The sequence below is a fragment of the Ascaphus truei genome, chromosome 22 (assembly GCF_040206685.1).
Source record: "Ascaphus truei isolate aAscTru1 chromosome 22, aAscTru1.hap1, whole genome shotgun sequence".
Lineage (NCBI taxonomy): Eukaryota > Metazoa > Chordata > Amphibia > Anura > Ascaphidae > Ascaphus > Ascaphus truei.
In genome coordinates, this window is record NC_134504.1 from 12,845,009 (window position 1) to 12,859,568 (window position 14,560).

General features: G+C 44.0%; 1 protein-coding gene across 1 annotated transcript in view; it reads right to left on the bottom strand.

Annotated features, from left to right (window-relative positions):
* Positions 1 to 14,560, bottom strand: part of DNAH17 (dynein axonemal heavy chain 17) — a 110,153-nt gene that overhangs the window by 71,387 nt on the left and 24,206 nt on the right. The window contains exons 8-19 of the mRNA XM_075580015.1: positions 11,179 to 11,331; positions 10,998 to 11,084; positions 9,938 to 10,105; positions 8,879 to 8,995; positions 7,793 to 8,061; positions 7,326 to 7,521; positions 6,426 to 6,572; positions 4,332 to 4,440; positions 3,818 to 3,921; positions 3,221 to 3,361; positions 1,326 to 1,469; positions 675 to 857 (exon numbers count right to left, since the gene is read on the bottom strand). Of these exons, the coding sequence (XP_075436130.1) occupies positions 675 to 857; positions 1,326 to 1,469; positions 3,221 to 3,361; positions 3,818 to 3,921; positions 4,332 to 4,440; positions 6,426 to 6,572; positions 7,326 to 7,521; positions 7,793 to 8,061; positions 8,879 to 8,995; positions 9,938 to 10,105; positions 10,998 to 11,084; positions 11,179 to 11,331 (1,818 nt within the window). The remainder of the gene's footprint in view (positions 1 to 674; positions 858 to 1,325; positions 1,470 to 3,220; positions 3,362 to 3,817; positions 3,922 to 4,331; positions 4,441 to 6,425; positions 6,573 to 7,325; positions 7,522 to 7,792; positions 8,062 to 8,878; positions 8,996 to 9,937; positions 10,106 to 10,997; positions 11,085 to 11,178; positions 11,332 to 14,560) is intronic.

Here is a 14,560-nt window from a genome sequence, read left to right on the forward strand (position 1 = left end):
CTCATTGGCTGAACCAGCTCACGTGATGCTGACGTCACATGACTGCAGCCCGAAATCTCAAATTTACTTGTCGAGCCAAAATGTAGCAGTGTCGACGCGCGCAGCGGGCACTTGTGGAACTACAATAGGAAATCAGGTAAGAGTCCCGGAAGTGCGCGCGGACGTAGCAACACCGTCACCATGAGCGCGGCCCAAGGGTCTGGAATGGATTATGCACTCATGTCTATTGGGTGTTGTACGTTTATTGTACATTTTCCATATTGTATAGCTGGATACTGCAGCTACTGTACTGTGTTCCTTTCTCCATCTGATAACAGTGGAAAGTGTTCAATTGTACAACTTTCACATGGTCCCTCTTCATTGGAAACTTTCTGATTACTGCGGGAACTCTATATCAGTTATTCAGGGTCCGTGTGTTCCTGGCTCTGCGCATGCGCTGGCGCCCGCCTCTGCCCGTGCAGCTAACGCAATCCAATGACGTCACTTCCGTTACACACTTCCATCTCCATGAAGGTGATTTGTGCCATGAAATTTTACAAGGTGTCAGCAAAGAAGTTTAACTTCAAAAATAATAATGTTGTATGACCTCTAATCATAACTAGTTCAAATACATATACTGTATGTGCAGTACTTCGGAATAGCCCACATCACTCCTGATACATGCAAGAACTTACTTTATAGCTCGTCCTCCTCGTTGCCAGGCGTGGTATCAGCTGAGCTGTTATATACACATCATTCAGCAAATTCTCTATGAGATCTAAGAATCCGTCAGGCTCTCCCAGCACCAGGTGAGGACGAAAAACGGATTCAGTGTCCTGCAGCTCCAGGTGAACCTCAAACAACGGCACAGTATTTGTCTAAAAACATGGAAACATTGATCAAAATAAGCGCTAATTATATCATGGTTCCCGGAATACATTTCTTTAGTCATCCTTTGCATATCGTAGGTATAAAGGAGAAATATACACATTGAACTTAGATCTTTTTTTTTTTACTTATTTTTGCTAGCAAAAAAAAAACTGGTTTCCTCAATCTTTATTTAATAAATAAATTGGGTAGCTCAGTGGCTGATAATTAACACCTCTTACACTGACCGTGGCCCCTTACAGATGCACTTACCAGAACACCTTCCTACTGTCTCTGTATGTTCCTCTTACTTTCCACATAGACTGTAAGCTCTTCGGGGCAGGGACTCCTTTTCCAAATGTTACTTTTATGTCTTATTCCCTTGATGTGTGATATTACGCTACGCGTATTACTGTTGTGAGCCGCTATGTACATAGATGGCACTATATAAATAAAGATATACATACATACATACGTACCTCAGGTGACATGTTGCGAAGAAGAAATTGCAAAGAGTTGTCAATAACTTTAAAGAAACCGTCTAAAACCATATCATCCACATATTTCACATATGCAATCCACGTAGGTGACGTCTCATCGGCCTTAAATAAGGTGACATTCTCCTGAAAACAGAAGCAAACGGTCACATTAAAGGTGCTCTGTGGGTATTAGATTTGTATTTGTATGATAGGTATAAAACTTTAATACATCATAAAATAAATACACTCAAACATTTAAAATAAATTAAAATTAACACGAGGGTAACTGATGAGTATATGCGGCTGATAGACGCTGCTGATGATGGATGTATATAATCCGGTTGTCTAGCTTCAAAGCCTCCCCCTGGTTGATCGGCTAGACATGTCCCCAAAATGAATTCCTGGAAACTTGGTGAATCTATACTATAATTCTAAGTTGGATTCCAGTAGCAAGGTAGAGGATCTGAAAGTCTGCCGCTCCTTAAAGGTACAATGACTCACCAATGTGTAAAGATAAAAAACTTTTATGCAGGCTACAATAAAAAGGATACAATCCATGGACACGACAAGAAGAACCTCCCCCCACGCGTATCGAACAGCTAATGTTCTTTCTCAAGGAATTACAAAATATATACACATTGTTTATTCAAAAGTACGAGTTACCTATTATTTATTACCCTACTGCTTTACACGTCTATTTTGTGATTTACCCCTGTCGAACATATGTTATCCAGATAGGGGTTCCCCGAAATTTAACGAAATACTTAAAGGGTTCCTCCAAACAAAAAAGGTTGGGAATCACTGGTGTGTGTGATGTGAGATGTGCAGGGGAGATGTGCCAGCAGGGGGGAGGAGGGGGGAGATGTGCCAGCTAGCGGGGGGGGGAGATGTGCCAGCAGAGGGGGGGGGGGGGGGGGGAGGAGGGGGAGATGTGCCAGCTAGCGGGGGGAGATGTACCGGGGGGGGGGGGAGGGGGCAAATGTGCCGCCAGTGAGGAAAGATGTACCAACGGGGGAGAGGGGGGGGGGAGGGGGCGATGTGCCGGCAGTTAGGGGACATTGTACAATACTAGGCATGTGATTCTGATTCCTCTTCTTGCTGCTAGTAACTCCACTGATGTCTCCGTTACTGCTTAATGCTTCGTGCAGGACATGCGGATATCGCTATTCAGTGTGAGAGAATAAGTGCCGCGCAGCAGGATCGGATTGCGTCTACACGCGTTGCGGAAATCACTCTTCCTGCTACTAGACCCTCATGTGGTTATGCCCTTTCAATCAGAGAATTGAGAGAAAATAATTGTCAAGTGTTTACTTCAATTAAGCCAGATACTATTTGGCAACTTAATCTCTACTAAAAAGACTGTAGTTTGTTTCCAAAAGTGCACTATTACTAACAGAAAGATAGTAGCAACCAGACTGCTATTAATAACTCTTTTTGAGATACTAGTGGATCATTAAGCTATACGCAGGTTCTTCAATTAATAGAATCAATTAATAGAACCTACTGTGAATAGCTTCCACCAGACACCCTTACTATCTCTGCAAAAGGCTCATATTGCCAGGAGATTTAGAATAAACCTGCCCAGTATTTTACATACAGGCAATCTGATCAATACCCCTGTACAAACTTGACATCTGACACTGTCAGCTGAATAAAGCCGACTTATACTCATTGACTATATTGGCCATACATAGCTCACTAAGCTATCAGCCGCATATGCTCATCAGTTACCCTCGTGTTAATTTTAATTGATTTTAAAAGTTTGAGTGTATTTATTTTATGATGTAATAAAGTTTAGTCTTAGTTTTATACCAATCATAACATGCGTAATGTATAAATCTCCCGAGCGTCACCATACCTCTGGGGAGAACACAGCTCAGATATCCCTGTCTTACCATAAGCAGTGCTGCAATCTTCACGCCTGCATCTTTAATCAGCACATAACGCTTCTTCATGGTGGCAGCCGTTCCGTCCAGGTCCAAAAGAGACTCCTTCTTATTGTCCTTCCTTTCAAACAGAGAACTGGCAGACCACTCCTACAGAAGTGAATATATCACAGAGAGGAAGGCGGACATGTGCAATGGGATTATTCAATGTATACCGTGCCTCCTTAGGCCAAGCTTATAGTCCCGGCTATGGCGCCCACGTGACGTCATCCGTCGCCATAGCGATTTCTGCCTATAGTGTAGGAGACCAGAGACGCTGACCAAAGGGCGTGGCAGGGATGTGGCCGTGAGCGGATTTGCCCTCATTGGCTGAACCGTTCACCTGCCCTCTGACGTCACGCGGCAGTCGCCGTAAAAAATTCAATTTTCATTGACTTCGGCGATTTTGGACGCTGTGTCGCTCCGTCGCGATCGCTCACACTATGGGCGCACGCGACGGATTGCATTAACTTGTTACGACGCTGCGTCGCGTTGCCGGGACTATAAGCACGGCCTTAGTTTGAACTGATCACACCACCTAATATACAGTAAGTGTGGCTTACTCACCTGCATTGCTTGGCAAATGGTTTCTATATTAGTTTTTGCTTTCTGGATTCGGGTCTCTAAGTCATACACGGCATCTCGAGTCTCTTGAATATATTCCCAGACACCTGAGTGAAAATAACTTGTATGAGCAACAGCTCGTAACAGTCACGTATACAATATATAGGTTAGTTATAGGACTAATGGGATTGATACAAAATAACCAGACTTCTCTACAAACTCCCCACAATATGTCAGGTATGAAATGTATGACCAGAAGAAGCCAAGAGAAACAGCAAGACTGCTAGCAGGCCCAATCATTAACAGCGGAGTAATATGCTGTGGGTTACACGCTGACACAGAGCCCGCGCCCCCTGTCTGTATGTGCTGCTTGTTGTGTTGATGTTTACATACTGTACTAAAAGAAAACTATAACAATGTCCCCATATCGCTAACTGAATGATTACTGTTATTCCTGTGATTGGGAAGTGTGCCGACCTTAAAGCTGCATATCTAGGATGTAACAAAAAAAAAATACCTTCATTGTTCCAAAACAAGGTGGATTCAGCATTTTGCAACTGGGTATCATTATTATCCAACTCAGTCTTGATTAATGGATATTCTACGGGCAGGACGGTCGTCTTAATCTGAGAACAGAAACTCACATTGATCATTTCCAACCGTAGAAGGTGCTACATACTGCACAGTGAGAGGCGCTAACACGTTTCCTTTACAAAAATCAGAAAGATTAAACAAAATGTTTATTTGATAGTATTTTAGTGGCCGATGGTGTCACAGGACAGCGTTACACGTTAGGGATGGGTATTTTAGTGGCAGACGGTGTCACAGGACAGCGTTACACGTTAGGGATGGGTATTTTAGTGGCAGACGGTGTCACAGGACAGCATTACACGTCAGGGATGGGTATTTTAGTGGCAGACGGTGTCACAGGACAACGTTACACGTTAGGGATGGGTATTTTAGTGGCAGACGGTGTCACAGGACAGCGTTACACGTCAGGGATGGGTATTTTAGTGGCAGACGGTGTCACAGGACAGCGTTACACGTCAGGGATGGGTATTTTAGTGGCAGACGGTGTCACAGGACAGCGTTACACGTTAGGGATGTGTATTTTAGAGGCAGACGGTGTCACAGGACAGCGTTACACGTTAGGGATGTGTATTTTAGAGGCAGACGGTGTCACAGGACAGCGTTACACGTTAGGGATGGGTATTTTAGTGGCAGACGGTGTCACAGGACAGCGTTACACGTTAGGGATGGGTATTTTAGTGGCAGACGGTGTCACAGGACAACGTTACACGTTAGGGATGGGTATTTTAGTGGCAGACGGTGTCACAGGACAGCGTTACACGTTAGGGATGGGTATTTTAGCGGACGATGGTTTCACAGGACAGCGTTACACGTTAGGGATGGTATTTTAGAGGCAGACGGTGTCACGGGACAGCGTTACACGTTAGGGATGGGTATTTTAGTGGCAGACGGTGTCACATGACAGCGTTACACGTTAGGGATGGGTATTTTAGTGGCAGACAGTGTCACAGGTCAGTGTTATACGTTAGGGATGGGTATTCTAGCGGCCGATGGTTTCACAGGACAGCGTTACACGTTAGGGATGGGTATTTTAGAGGCCGACGTTGTCACAGGACAGCGTTACATGTTAGGGATGGGTATTTTAGAGGCAGACGGTGTCACAGGACAGCGTTACACGTTAGGGATGGGTATTTTAGTGGCCGATGGTTTCACAGGACAACGTTACACGTTGGGGATGGGTATTTTAGAGGCCGATGGTTTCACAGGACAGCGTTACACGTTAGGGATGGGTATTTTAGAGGCAGACGGTGTCACAGGACAGCGTTATACATAAGGGATGGGTATTTTAGAGGCAGACGGTGTCACAGGACAGCGTTACACGTTAGGGATGGGTATTTTAGAGGCAGACAGTGTCACAGGACAGCGTTACACGTTAGGGATGGGTATTTTAGAGGCAGACGGTGTCACAGGACAGCGTTACATGTTAGGGATGGGTATTTTAGAGGCAGACAGTGTCATAGGACAGCGTTACACGTTAGGGATGGGTATTTTAGTGGCCGATGGTTTCACAGGACAGCGTTACACGTTGGGGATGGGAGTTAGGAATTTACATTTGTACAGGTGAAACTGTTGGCACTTTCTCGCCTTAAACTCTCCCTTTGCGAGTTTCCTGCATATAAATCCCTATTTAAATAATTAATCTCATGTGATAAACACCGGCCCCAAAAAACGTCTGGCGCAGGAAGTCACTTTACTGCCCATAGAAATAAATCGTGTTTTACGGCATTTGAAGGTCTCTAATGGAATAGAAACGCTTAGTGCAGGGGTTCTGAACGCCAGTCCTCAAGAACTCCCGACTGGTCAGGTTTGAAGGATACCCCTGCTTCAGCTCAGGTGGTGCAGTCGAAGACTGAGACACTGATTGAGCCACTTTTGCAGAGACAGGGATATCCTGAAAACCTGACCTGTTGGGGATGGACTTGAGGACTGGACTTTAGCCCCCCTGGGTTAGTGGGTATGGCCCATAATCCTCCAAGGAAGTAAATATGGCCGTACTCCGGCCCCCTGTTATCGTACGTGCCTTATTGTACCAGCTCGCAATGAGCTCCAGGTTGCCCACAAACTTGCGGAAGGTTTCCTCCTCAGAGAAGAAATTAGCGGCAGTTTGCGGAACATCGTTCTGGTCCTGAATCTTCAAGTAATTAACTTCTCGTAGAACAGCTACTAACTGGGGAGATAAAAGAGAACAGGGGAGAAAAAAAAGCATCAAAACCTTAAATCCACATTCTTCATTCGAATTATCGGTACAGGCATACCCCGCATTAACGTACGTATTGGGACCGGAGCATGTATGTAAAGCAAAAATGTACTTAAAGTGAAGCACTACTTTTCCCACTTATCGATGCATGTGCTGTACTGCAATCATCATATACGTGCATAACTGATGTAAATAACACATGTGTAACAGGCTCTATAGTCTCCCCGCTTCGGTACAGGTAGGGAGCCGGTATTGCTGTTCAGGATGTGCTGACAGGCGCATGCGCGAGCTGCCGCTTGCCTATTGGGCGCACTGTCCTTACTCGCGAGTGCACTTAAAGTGAGTGTCCTTAAACTGGGGTATGCCTGTATTTTACCAGGAAAAATACATTGTTTTCAAGTATGTCCTGTGTACAAAATAATAAGCTGACAAATGTATAAGTTAGTTACAACAAATACAAATATCCCCTTGTGAGCACAGCCACATGTCCCAGGCAGGTCCGCAGCCCAAGTTACAGTCACAAGCATGTGTGAAATAAGAAGCAGCCTTGAACGCACTTGAACTGCAGGCGCTTTTGAGAGACTCTTGTTCCAGAAGTGAGGTGTTCAGAAAGAGAAGGAAGGATTCTGGTATGCGCACATGTAACATTGTTCTGCTTCTCATTCCCGTTCCAAAAGGAAATTCATCTGCGACACAGAAAATAGCCCCCACGCCCCTACTCACTTCCTTGCTGAAGTTTACACTTATAAGACGAGTTTTGGGGTCTCGCCGTATCAGGGGCTGTTCTAAATTGAAGCGGCAGTCTTCCTCCACTCGCCCTGTCCACTGAGAGTAGATATTCTCCCGGCAATATTTCAGCAAAGCCATCATCTCGTCATACTTCTTAAAGATCCGTCTGGCATCAGGACCATACATCAATCTGCTCCAGGGCACAGAGGAGATGGGAGGGCTATGAGTTGGTATGTTATGGCAGTTTAATAATGATACATTAACTAGGGAACTATACAGGAATGATGCCTTCCAGCAGATAAACATTGTGGCTAATGTGCTTATGTAATGTGTACTTTACATCTATTTAATCAACACATAACTGAAGATATCAATGTGGCAGCTTATTAGTAAGGATGGGGGCATGTTAGGTTCCTTTAAGCAGAGTATTGGCAGGTTTATCAGACGTGCACATAACTTACGGGTGATCGATGGTATGTAAGCTCTTTTTTGAAGCCAGCAGCCTTTCCTGGACCTCGAGGGCCCACTTGAGCTGGCCTGCCACTGGTGGCATGTTTTTAGAGATTGGCGCGGCCAAGCCCCCCTGTTTCATAGCCGTCATCTGAGCGTCGTACATAATCTTCACACAATCTAATTCTTGGTTAAATAGTTCCAGAAGGGCAGTGAATTTTGGACGCACTTCGGATGCAATTAATGGTCGTTCCACGAGAGAACCAAACATGTGCAATAGCTGGAAAGCAAAAAGAAATGGGGTGCAGCATGAGCCCCGTTACTGCCAGAGGGTCGTGCAGCGCACTGCGATTCTTTTACACAAATACATATCTGAAAACCTACTGAACAGAACGTCAGCGCCCACAGGAAACAATTATTATTATTATTTATTATGAGCCAACATCTTCCGTAGTGCAGTACAACAGGGCGGGAGGAGGAAAACAATATGAAAACAAACATTAACATACATTGTTACAGGAGGGAAGGCGGGCCTGCCCCAGGGAGCTTACACTCTATAAGGAAGGAAATAGAAAGGACAGGGGAGAAAATATTTTACCCAAGAACAACAACAGAGCTGACAAAGTATCTACAAATGGAGTTTACTCATCCCAAAATAAGAAGCATGTGAAACAGGATCGGAGCGTTAGAAAGAGGCGGCGAAGCAAAGACAACAACTTACAAAAACACACAATAAGTGGCAACTATATTTGTGTAACTACCTGCATTAATAAACACTAATTGACTAATAAAGGTATCATCTGTACAAGCAAAATGTTTCTACTGTGAACTGGTAAAGAGTGATTTCAAAAGCACGGGATCTCAACTTTATCATGACCGTATATCTGTAGAGGGGATAAAAGGCCTTCAAAAGCGAATAAGTAGATTTGTGGGGTTTTTTTTTTAAAAGGCAATTAAAAAAAAAAAACAACACCATATACAACAACATGGTTGTGACATTTCCTCTCGGGAAATATAATGATCTGTAGAGGAACAAGCTGTCCCAAAATGCTGATGGACTGAAGAACGCTGCCCGCACTGCATGTTTTGGAACATACCTTGATTGCGGATTCAATGCTGGTGCAGTCATCAAAACCTTGGCAAATGATGACACCGAGTCTCCTGTCCAGGTCCTGAACTTTGGTTTGGAACACTGTAAAGTCCTGATCAAACATCTAATCTCCGTCCCCCAATACAGGAAACACAAAAGTAATAGAGGGATACGTAAGGAAATGTGCATGAGGTCGGGCTGTCTCCTGTACTCAGCTACGAAATAACAGATTCAAATAACTCTATCTACAAAAAAAACCATTACCACCATTTTCGATGAGAATCAGAGATTATCACATCCTAAGTGCCTGAATCCTACAGGCGCCCCATTACCGGAACTTACATCTCACCTATTCAAAGCTTCCCTGCCTGAAAAGTGCTGCGGAAAAAACGGATTTCCCACGCAGAAACTCTGACTGATACAATCTGTGCTCTGGTAAATCTGGTGCGTTCTGCACCAATAATGCACCAAGAAAACGTGGACAGCTCTCTCCTCATCCTCCTCCTCATCATCATTCCATTGTGCGTTAACCATAGGAAATCTGAAAGCCGCTTTTGGCTGATACATTTAGTAATAAGATATTATATCCGCAGAAAATACGTTGAGAGTTACCTCTCATTTTCAAGTAGGTCCTGGATGCAGAATATTGTGCCCACATGAGATATTCCCATTAGAAACATGTTTGCATAACAAGAGGTATTGAAAGATCTTAAATAGGTGGCAGATTTGAGACTCAGGTACATTGTTAAAGACGTGCAGTGCCTGGTAAGGCCAATTACACATTGTTCAAGTTATCGAAGCCACGTATATGCCTCACGGAGCTGCTTCTGGGCCAGAGGGGACTCCGTGTTTGTATTTCCACCACAAATACAAAGGCCTGCCTTCAATGATATAGGGATTATTAGACAGTGGAAAGAACTGAAGACATAAGAGGGGTAAGGTTATAGGGAGATCAGATTCCCAGTTGCCACATCTTTACCTGTAGACTTTAGCATGGTAACCCATCCCCATTACTGTTGGGAGTAGAAGTCGCACCCCCATCACGTTCTGTTACTCGCATGCTCACCTTCTGATCAGGATCCAAGGAATCGTATTTACATTCGGCAAAAACCTTCATGAGGCCCAAGAATTCTTCATACACTCGATTCACCAGATTTCCCAAAATGTTTCCCCGCACTCCTCCAACCTCCATCTTCTCCAGCTTCAGGAACTCAACGGCAGTCAAGAAGAGATCCTAACAAACAGAAAGCCGTTCACCGCGGCACACCTTCCTCCCGCTCGCTTCCCACGCAGTATTCTTGTGGCAGTTTTACGGCAAACTCCTATTTTGGTTTCTAAAGACTCATGTAAACCGTGTACGGTTAAACCTTTAAGGCTGCGCAGTAACACAGGAGGGAGAGGGAGGAGGGGGGGTGATCCCTTTTATTGGACCAACAAGTAGTTGACATGTTACAGGCTTTCCAAAATCTCAGGGTCCTTCATGGGGTATGACGAAGCAGGCTGGGATTCTCATTGTTTACCGTTGTTTATATGACAGTATCAGGAACCCCTGTATTTGACATTGTTGGTATGTTCCTACAATACAGCAGGGGTGCGCAAACTGTGGGCCATGAGATTTTCCAGGGGGGGGGGGGCGCGGCGGTTGCAGAGGCCCCACGCTTTTACATTAAAACCCGGGGGATTACTTGAGGCCTCTGCCACATCCCTTGCGTTGCCTTCAGCGACGCGTCGCCATGGCAACGCGGGGTCACGTGACGTCGCGTAATTTGACGCCGAAGACAAGGTAAGGAGGGGGAAAGCAGGCGGGGGGCGCAGCGGGGGACAGTTTGCGCACCCCTGCATTACAGCACTGAATATAGGAACACTACTAAAAAAATACACATCTTATATTCCAAAACACAGACAGTGTTAGACTTTCTCACTGCTTTTCCTATCCTCTAGTTTTATTTCACTAATCCATAAACACTAATGGTAAAAGGCAGACAATGTGATCGTCTTGACATTCCCAGAAGCAAAACAATTCCCCATTTGTTATTAGTTACGCTAAATAATGAATTTGGACTTATCCTGATACACTTCCTCTGTAAATGAAGCAGGGAAATCCTTTCCAAAGATGTAACTTATACCTCTATTGTCCTTATTCTGTGTGAGAATCCATCCATTCTGGAAAATATGAGCGCCGGGGGAAAGTCCCAAAGCTTTGCTTCTTTATCCTTAACAAAAAACATTTAGAAATAACATCATAAAAGCCACGAAATGACTGTGCGTCAGTTCCCTCCTCTACCTCTCATGCGACGTGCCGTTTACCTTAAAGAAGCGCTGCATTTCAGAGCAGCAGAGGTCATAAGTACTGTACACCTTCTGAACCACTGCTACAGCCAGTCGGATCCTGTCCACGGGCTCGTCTATTTCTCCCAGTAAGCCTTTCATGATCTCTTCAGAGTTCAAAAAAGTACGTGTCTAGACAAAGGAAAAACGTATGTTATTACTCGTACACCTAGTCCTCTGTACGTTTCTGCTGCACAAGTTTTCGGGAACTGCTACAGTCACTCTGTATTAGAACAGCACTGTTTTACAGTCACTCTGTATTAGAACAGCACTGTTTTACAGTCACTCTGTATTAGAAGAGTACTGTTTTACAGTCACTCTGTATTAGAACAGTACTGTTTTACAGTCACTCTGTATAAGAACAGCACTTTTTTACAGTCACTCTGTATTAGAACAGTACTGTTTTACAGTCACTCTGTATAAGAACAGCACTGTTTTACAGTCACTCTGTATTAGAACAGCACTGTTTTACAGTCACTCTGTATTAGCACAGCACTGTTTTACAGTCACTCTGTATTAGAACAGCACTGTTTTACAGTCACTCTGTATTAGAACAGCACTGTTTTACAGTCACTCTGTATTAGAACAGTACTGTTTTACAGTCACTCTGTATTAGAACAGCACTTTTTTACAGTCACTGTATTAGCACAGCACTGTTTTACAGTCACTCTGTATTAGCACAGCACTGTTTTACAGTCACTCTGTATTAGCACAGCACTGTTTTACAGTCACTCTGTATTAGCACAGCACAGTTTTACAGTCACTCTGTATTAGCACAGCACTGTTTTACAGTCACTGCTCAAACTGCTGCAGATTTCTGTAAATAAACAAATATAGAGACAATGTTTGAAGTAGCCAAACAGGTAAGAAGTTCCACATTCGTCTCTGTAGACCAGGGTTTTCAACCTTTTTTCTCTCGGGCTATCCCTAATCACAGTGCTCAGTTGCTGAGGCACCCCTACAACAGAATGCCACCCCCAGGGCAGGGCCACAGAGCCCCAGGACAACCCCGGTTGGGAAACACTTCTCTAATATCTATCTTTAGGACCCTGTCCGTGTTCTGCTTTTAAATAACTATTGTTACTCCCAATGTTCCTTTCCCATAACCTCTGCTCGTACCTCAGTGACATCACACCTCTCCTTTCCCATAACCTCTGCTCGTACCTCAGTGACATCACACCACTCCTTTCCCATAACCTCTGCTCGTACCTCAGTGACATCACACCACTCCTTTCCCATAACCTCTGCTCGTACCTCAGTGACATCACACCACTCCTTTCCCATAACCTCTGCTCGTACCTCAGTGACATCACACCACTCCTTTCCCGTAACCTCTGCTCGTACCTCAGTGACATCACACCTCTCCTTTCCCATAACCTCTGCTCGTACCTCAGTGACATCACACCACTCCTTTCCCATAACCTCTGCTCGTACCTCAGTGACATCACACCATTCCTTTCCCATAACATCTGCTCGTACCTCAGTGACATCACACCATTCCTTTCCCATAACCTCTGCTCGTACCTCAGTGACATCACACCACTCCTTTCCCATAACCTCTGCTCGTACCTCAGTGACATCACACCATTCCTTTCCCATAACCTCTGCTCGTATCTCAGTGACATCACACCACTCTTTTCCCATAACCTCTGCTCGTACCTCAGTGACATCACACCACTCCTTTCCCATAACCTCTGCTCGTACCTCAGTGACATCACACCACTCCTTTCCCATAACCTCTGCTCGTACCTCAGTGACATCACACCACTCCTTTCCCATAACCTCTGCTCGTACCTCAGTGACATCACACCATTCCTTTCCCATAACCTCTGCTCGTACCTCAGTGACATCACACCACTCCTTTCCCATAACCTCTGCTCGTACCTCAGTGACATCACACCACTCCTTTCCCATAACCTCTGCTCGTACCTCAGTGACATCACACCATTCCTTTCCCATAACCTCTGCTCATACCTCAGTGACATCACACCACTCCTTTCCCATAACCTCTGCTCGTACCTCAGTGACATCACACCATTCTATCTGTAATTTAGAAAGTTAATACCACATAGAAGTTATAATACCAAATGGAGTTTAAGTCACAGGAGTCCTTCTACAGCCAATGTTTTCACTGACCATAAGCAACAAACATACCTACTTGTAGTGTGGACATTGCTTTATACTGTGGGTCACTTTAAAAATAATGGCATTTGCGAAGTTCTAACAAGTTTGAAATATGTTTTATTTAGTTGCTTTAAAACTGCAGTGGTTCGTTTTTTTATTTAGGATATAGACGACAGTAGCTGAATGTGACTAAAACATGTGTGGAATTTAGGTATATTAAAATGTGTTAAATTATAACGTTTTATAAACACCAATGTTATATAAAAAAAAAATGATGTAAGTAAAATTATAAATGGTATTTAAAATTCGAAATAAATGTATTCAACAAATACATTAAAGGGAAAAGTCTATGAAAAAGGAAAACAAACTAGGGATCACCAGAGAGAGAATGTGTAGTGTATGTTCTGCCTGCTGCACAGCTGCACTAATATGGATTCTAGACTAGAACTTTCATTGGTCAGTGGAGTGGCGCAGCGGGGAGCATGCCCCGCCCATAACCCTGCGCTCGCTGCTTTGAAACCGTCCTCTGCTAATTTTTTCTTTATCATTAATAATTTTACGTCACGTTATTTTATTCACTATAGTTTAACGATATCATATGAAAGGCTGTATTAATAAGCGCCAGTTATTTAAGTATTAGTCCCCGAAGAATAGGGCATTATTAGCCAGTAACGCCCTAATCTGATGCTTTAAAGGGATTATTACTACTATTGGATAAATGGGCATTTTTTTTTTTTTAAACATTTTCCATTAAAAAAAAAGAGACATTTTTGTATAGATATATTGATATTTGTAAACATGATATGCTACATTTCCTTGTACACACACACACACACACACTGCAGCGACTCTCACTCTCTCTCTATAGATATACATTGTCCTGGAACAGGATTGTTGTTTATTTCTCTGTATTTTCCTGCTCTCAGGCTGTCAGCCCTCCCAAGCTAAAATTACATGTTTTTCCCTGCTCTGAAGCAGCCAGAGCTGTGTATATTGCAACATAGTTGTTACAAGTAATCCCCTTTTACACAGCCTCTACACGGTTGCCCTGGCAACCTACCAATACTCGCAGTTGAGATTGGTTTAGTCCTCTCCCCCTACCTTTATCTGGATATTGCTATGCCCCTTAGCTTGTTCCTGTCTGACAGGAAAGTGTGCTCCTTCCTTTCCAACAAGCAGCCAAAGTGAGTAGACACATCTTCCACTGCTCCCTCAGAAAGGGATTCCCTTTTACCTT